General features: G+C 44.9%; 2 protein-coding genes across 3 annotated transcripts in view; both read left to right on the forward strand.

The window, feature by feature from the left end:
• The first annotated feature begins 576 nt into the window (after positions 1-576).
• The window catches only part of LOC126056057 (organic cation transporter protein), a 173,010-nt gene continuing 166,605 nt past the window's right edge, over positions 577-6,981 (forward strand). The window contains exons 1-6 of one of the 2 annotated variants that reach the window (XM_064035533.1): positions 577-1,001; positions 1,194-1,425; positions 1,503-1,758; positions 1,847-2,485; positions 2,562-2,743; positions 2,961-3,132. In XM_064035533.1, the coding sequence (XP_063891603.1) occupies positions 802-1,001; positions 1,194-1,425; positions 1,503-1,758; positions 1,847-2,485; positions 2,562-2,743; positions 2,961-3,125 (1,674 nt within the window). In that variant the 5' untranslated portion in view covers positions 577-801 and the 3' untranslated portion in view covers positions 3,126-3,132. Of the gene's footprint in view, positions 1,002-1,193; positions 1,426-1,502; positions 1,759-1,846; positions 2,486-2,561; positions 2,744-2,960; positions 3,194-6,981 lie in introns of those variants that run through there. The other variant, XM_049847520.2, reaches the window with a different exon arrangement.
• Positions 4,076-6,887, forward strand: LOC110377896 (organic cation transporter protein). The gene is made up of 6 exons (XM_021336943.3): positions 4,076-4,530; positions 4,668-4,890; positions 5,113-5,368; positions 5,448-6,089; positions 6,176-6,357; positions 6,615-6,887. Exons 1-6 carry the CDS (start codon positions 4,361-4,363, stop codon positions 6,777-6,779), a joined length of 1,638 nt encoding a protein of 545 aa, XP_021192618.3. The 5' UTR covers positions 4,076-4,360; the 3' UTR covers positions 6,780-6,887.

The raw sequence follows: 6,981 nt of genomic DNA on the forward strand, positions 1-6,981 counted from the left end.
ATGCTCAATCCTTCTCCGTGTGAGAGGAGGACTGTGCCCAGCAGTGGGACGATAAATAGGCTGTAACTAACTAACTAACTAATTTTACTGCGGTGGAGCACCCTGCGCAAACATCACCGGTAACTCCGCTCTGAATGGCTAATCATGTGTTGTTAAGAAAATGGTAGATAAGATAAACATACTAGTACCTAGTTTAATATCTCCTTTAAATTCAGAGCGACAACTGTACAATGAGAAAGCTTATAATGCAAACCTTTTTAGCGTTCCTACTATAAATAAGAAGTATGAATGAACCTAGTAATGAAAACAGATGCGGTATGCTGTAACCACGGAACATTCGAAATGCGTTTCTGACTCGCGCATGAAACTCAAATGCTCAAATGTTTAATTTCCACCTTGCCTGACGTGAACAGAATGATGTTGTTTACTCAAATTCGTTTGTAGATATTGGTGCGTAAGTTCAAAAATATGTTCTGATACGTCTAGTCTACCACAATCATTTGACATTGAACTCTTACCTAAGTGAGATAATAAAAATAAATATAATTAAACAATTGCTTTCGATTCAGTCATTACGCACTTGTATTAAATTGCTGAAGAATTTTGACATGTGAATACGTACTGCGTAAGAGGCACAATTCATCTTATATGCATCTTAGGCTTAGCGCGTGCTTCAATTATCTCCCATAAGTCACTTAGATAAAAATATTTCAGATAAAATTATTTTGAGATGAGATGTAGAGAAAATATTTGTGAATGAAGTAGCTAGTTTGTGTAGTGTGCTCGTATAAGGTGGACAATATGGTGGCTGCGAGTGAGGAGAAGCCTGGCGCTCCCGGCAGCGGCAAGCGCCGGCTGGAGCTGGACACGCTGCTGGTGGAGGAGGTGGGGCAGTTCGGCAGACATCAACTCAGGAGCTTCCTGTGGCTCGCCGTGTTAGTGGTGTTCGTGGCCTGCAGTAATCAGGAGTACGTGTTCACTACTGCCAGGATTAGCACCAGGTAACAACATAAGATTATTTTTAAATCACTTGAGATTTATCTCATAATGGCTTGTAACTAATTTACTATGACTGTTGTGGCAGGCGCGATAAACCAAAGCAATCATCCATTTGGTTTTCAATGCTGGGATTATTCCAGGTGGTACAGAGATTCAGTATTAAGGTTTAAAATAATTGTGAACGGTTGTTCCAGATGTTTGATATCGGAGTGTGAATCTGAACCTGCAGAATTCTCCCCGGCGTGGCTGGAGAACGCTCTGCCGTCGGGCTCCAGTCCAGGCTCGTTCGACAACTGTCGGCGCTTCGCCAACTCGACTGCGGCGCTCGGCGATAACAGCACTTGTCCAAGTTCGCTGTTCGACCGCGACACCCTGCTGCCCTGTGATACTTACGTGTATGAGAATACACACACTGCCGTCTATGATGTGAGTCCACGAAACACTCAAATATACTTATTTGATATTATTCAGTACGTTTGTAACTTATTTTTTCTGTGAGCAAGTTGGGCCTGGCATGCGACGAGTGGCGGCGGTCGCTAGTCGGCACAGTATGCACATTTGGCACGCTGACGGCGATGCCCATCACCGGTTTCGTGTCAGACCGTTGGGGGCGACGCGTGGCACTAACCATCAACGCCGTCAACACGGCTTGGATCGGCCTCACGCGGTACTGGGCTGATACATACATCGGGTTCATTCTTACAGAGTTTGCAGAGGCCACCTTTGGATATGGCTTGTATTCTAGTCTCTATATTTTATGTGAGTACCGAACTTCTAAGTTTTTGAGTGGTCATGGATAGGATCTTGTCTGATGATAAAATAATAAATGGTACGAATAATGTTATAGTAACCGAAGAAGTAGGACCTGACTACCGTGTCGCTATCGGCGCAGCTCTGAAGACCTGCTTCGCGATGGGACAGATGACGTTAGGGCTGCTTGCGTGGGCCGTGCCTAACTGGAGGACCCTGACGCTCGTGCTGTACATCCCACAGTTCCTCACCATCGCCTACTATTGGCTCATCAGCGAGTCCGTGCGCTGGTACATGAGCAAGGGACGCTTCGAAGAATCTGAAGCTTTATTGAAAAAGATGGCGAAAGTCAATGGAACTCAAGTTTCTGACACATCGCTGGAGGAATTACGACGTACAGCTGAGGAGAAGTTACGGAGCAGTGCTGATGAGACACAGAAGAGTGGCGAGCCATGGCTGATAGTGCAGGTGTTTCGGCACAAGCGTGTGTTACTGGCCTGTGTCGTATCACCGATCTGGTGGATCACAACCACGTTCATCTACTACGGGCTCTCGCTGAACGCCGTGAACATGTCAGGCAACAAGTACCTGAACTACGTGGCGGTGGCCGCGGTCGAGATCCCCGGCTTCTGGACTGCCTACTACCTGATGGGGAAGATTGGACGCAAGGCAGTGCTCACTGGAGCCTTTTGGTTGTGCTCCGCTTGCCAACTTGCCTATGTTTTGATGCCTCAAGGTATTTCTGATAACTTTGTTTGCATGTATGGTTAAAAAGACATAAATTACTGAATTATACGCGATGATTGTTGCAGGTTTGTATGTGGCGTCACTGGTAGTGTACCTGATAGCCAAGCTCGCCATAGCCATGGTGGCGACGTCTATCTACGTGTACACGGCGGAGCTGTACCCCACCAAGCACCGACATAGTTTATTTGCCTTCTCTTCGATGATGGGGCGCATTGGCTCCATGATGGCACCACTCACACCAGCATTTGTAAGTAACTTGTATCAAATTGATTACATTATGAAACTGTCGCACTATCTTAACAATGCCGGTTAAGTTGTACTGATGAAAATCCCGAAGATGCAAAACACTATGTCATCATTTTCATATGGTAAGGCCATCTCAAACCCACAGGTAATCTATTTTATTACATAAGAAGCTGCCTACAGTTTACTAACACCATGTAATGATGACGCTCTGTGCTCAGGGCGCGCAATGGTTCGCGGAGCTGCCGTTCGTGCTGTTCGGGTCGCTGGCGCTGGTGTCGGGCGCGCTCATCTTCCTCACGCCGGAGACGCTGGGCACCACGCTGCCCGACACCCTGGACCAGGCAGAACATATAGGCAATAACAAAGACAAACATACCAAGTGAACACACCTTAATTTACACTAAACAGACTTTTTATTACTTTTTTATTAAATGTAATCTTTTTTTTGTTATTGTGTGTGTTTTATTTAACTTCAGCACGGTGTGTCTGGATTGTTTTATCATCTCATTCATCACAATCTGACGCCAGATCTAGGAATGCACAGAGGTCAAAGAAAACATCTTTTTATTCACACAAACGTGACCAACCATGCACAAAGGCACTTCAAATTTGGGTTTCACGAGTCACTTTAAACATCGATAAGATTTGCATTGAGCGCCCTCGAAAGAAGCAGCCAAAACGTGACGTGATGTAACTTTATTAATCAGTTGTGATACCCTAATTTGTACAACAAAATTTAATCAATGTGCTATTTTCCCTATCAGGTAGGTATTGAAAGTATATCTACTTTGACACTCCATAGTAATTACCTGGTTCTATTCGATTTACAATTAGTAGGCTAACGGCGTTTCCGTTTTGATCCCCTCATCAACCTGTAATGCAGTAGGCATAGTTGTCATACCTAGCAATAAAACCTGCACGTGCTTCACTCTGATAAGGAAGAGACGCCTTGGAGACAACCTTATGATAATTCTCACATAATAATACATAAGATAAGAAAGGTAACATCTTAAATATGTAAAAATTATCACGTTTTGTCCCAAAATGCATACGGCAGACAGGTCCGCGAAAGAGATCGATTTATCTGACGGGATTAGAGATAAAGATGATTTTCTGCAACACTGCTCGAGATAAGATTGAAGCAGAAGTTTGATTACTGTTACTAAACACACGTAAAGATAGCCCAAAATATTAGGAATTGACATTTGTTCGAAGTCAATGACATACGTGTTTGGAAACAACTGTTTTGTGAGAGTTTCTTTAAACCTATTCCATTGGTTCCGTATCTGTGTAATTGGCAGCTAAAATATTATTAACTGTGAGAGATCAGAATCAGAGTGTTCAATAAATATAAAAGAGATAATTATGTCGATGTATGATAGAAATAGTTGTTGAGAAAACAATGTACCTACTGATTTGCGCGCGTTATGCGTCCATACAAGTGCCGACTTTAGACCTAGGGTGTAAGGAACAAGACTTACACTTGTGTACCTAACAATCGCGTTAGAGACGGATCACTAAAACTGCATATCGCAAATAAAACAGTTTAAAATATAGACACAATAAACATTATCAACAGCTGTCGTATTAGCGAGATTATTGTTCAGTAGTGAGCGCGATGTCGGCGGGCGGACAGAAGGATGGCGTCGACCTGGACACCATCCTGGTGGAGGAGATCGGCCAGTTCGGCAGGTTCCAGCTGCGGACGCTGCTCCTCACGCTCATCGTGGTCATCTTCGCAGCCTTCCATGCCGAATATGTGTTCACTACTGCCAGAATCGAGACAAGGTACCCATGTATTTCAAACAACAACAAATTGGTAGGAAAGATATACATAACTTTTGTATACCGACCTATACTTGATATTTCGTTCGTACGTATGTTCGATTTTGATGTATCTAAAAATATTTATGTTAATATTACAGATGTGTGATCCCGGAGTGTGATGGCGATCCGCCGGAATTCTCCCCGTCTTGGCTGGGTAACGCCGTGCCGGTGGTCCAGGACTCTTTCGACAACTGCCAACGCTTCGGCAACGTGTCAGCCACACGTCAGCTCGACGCCTGCCCCGCTGAGCTTTTCGACAGAGACACGCTGCTGCCGTGCGAGGAGTATGTCTATGAGAACCAGCTCACTGTTGTTTATGACGCAAGTATCAATCACTTTGAGATAATTATTCAGTAGTCCCATGTTCATGACTGTTGTAGACTCATCCTCCGAGCCTTTTCCCAAACTATGTTGGGGTCGGCTTCCATGACTGTTGTAGACTGTTGTTTATAAATACTTGAAAGGTGTAGCATGATTTATGTTAGGGACTTTAAGTAATATTCATTTGTCATGGTCTTATGTTTTCATTTCCTTATCTTTCAGTACAACTTAGGATGTGACGAGTGGCGGCGCACGCTGATCGGCTTCGTGCGCACGTTCGGCACGCTGACAGCGCTGCCCATCACCGGCTACGTGTCGGACCGCTGGGGGCGACGCGTAGCGCTCACCATCAACGCCTTCAACACCGGCTGGATCGGCCTCACGCGCTACTGGGCTAACTCATACATGGGCTTCATGATCTCGCAGTTTGTTGAAGCTACGTTCGGAGCTGGAGTCTTCTCCTGTATTTATATTTTAGGTAAGGCTTATAATATTGTTTATTTGGCTGCTAGATCAAAGATTTAACCGCTCATTTGTTACGACTGTTTGTTATGCAGTTTTGGAGCTGGTGGGCCCCAAATACCGTGTCATTGCCGGCGCAACATTGAACACATTCTTTGCAGTAGGCCAGGTTATAATGGGGCTAATAGCATGGTGTGTGCCCGCTTGGAGACCTCTGACTCTAGCTCTGTACATACCGCAGCTGTTCACAATCGCTTACTTCTGGATTGTGCCCGAGTATGTGCGATGGTACATGAGCAAAGGTCGATATGAAGAATCGGAGACTTTGCTCAAAGAGGCTGCCAGAGTGAATAGGAAGCAGTTATCAGAGAAGTCTTTGGATGCATTGAGAAGAACGGCGGAGATGGAGAAACAACGCAAGGCGCTGGAGAAAGAGCAGAACATCAACGAGCCCTGGCTGATCGTGAAGGTGTTCCAGCACAAGCGGGTGCTGTTCCGCTGCCTGGTCTCCCCGCTGTGGTGGATCAGCATGACGCTCATCTACTACGGGCTGTCCATCAATGCGGTCAATATGTCGGGCAATCCGTATGTGAACTATGCGGCGGTGTCTGCAGCCGAGATTCCAGGATTCTGGATAGCAGTGCTGCTGCTGCCCAGGATAGGGAGAAAACCGGTGCTATTATCCGGGTTTTGGTTATGTGCTGCGTGTCAAGTTGCTTATATACTCATGCCTGACGGTGAGTATAATTACATTATAAAGTAACGAAGTAAAGAAAATTAATATAAAGAAAAAGTTTCAAGCTGTTTATTTCTAACATTTCAGACATGTTCGGGCTATCTCTGACTGTGTACCTGATCGGCAAGAGCAGCATATCGGCCGTGGTGACGTCACTGTACATGTATACTGCTGAGCTGTACCCGACGCAGTGCCGACACAACCTATTCGCCTACTCCTCCATGGTCGGCAGGATCGGCTCCATCACCGCTCCCCTCACTCCTGCCATCGTAAGACTTTGTGACGTCACACTAATATTGATGAGATTTTACGGTCTATTGAAATAAGATAATGACGCAATCCATTTGAGATTAAGACGCACCCATGTCGATAGGAAATGCGATAAGTCTGAATTTGTTGTAGTTATTATATTGTTTTATGATGTTAATCAGTTTGATGGCAGTAAACTTAAGATCAATATGTGTAGTTATAGCTATCTGTATGTTTAGCTAAATGTTAGCCCAACTAAAACAGTCCCTTTCCTCAGGGCGCTGCGACGTTCGACGATCTCCCGTTCATAATGTTCGCGGTGCTGGCGTTCACGTCGGGCTGCCTGGTGCTGCTGACGCCGGAGACGCTGGGCACCAAGCTGCCCGACACCCTGGAGCAGGCAAACAACCTGGGCACGAACAAACAGGAGGAGTACACGTAGCGACGGAGGAACATCGTGTGTTTGTGTGAACTTATCGTCAGTTCATTGATGGATTGTTGTTGAAATGATTGTATTTTAAGTGATTTAAAGTTTTAACATAAGACTGTATTATGTTGTTTAATTGCATTTAGTATTGCCTTGTATGTATTAACAACAGTATTTAACACGACTGAGACTCCTGTTTCATTTCTATGGCAATGTG

The sequence above is a fragment of the Helicoverpa armigera genome, chromosome 7, assembly GCF_030705265.1.
Source record: "Helicoverpa armigera isolate CAAS_96S chromosome 7, ASM3070526v1, whole genome shotgun sequence".
Lineage (NCBI taxonomy): Eukaryota > Metazoa > Arthropoda > Insecta > Lepidoptera > Noctuidae > Helicoverpa > Helicoverpa armigera.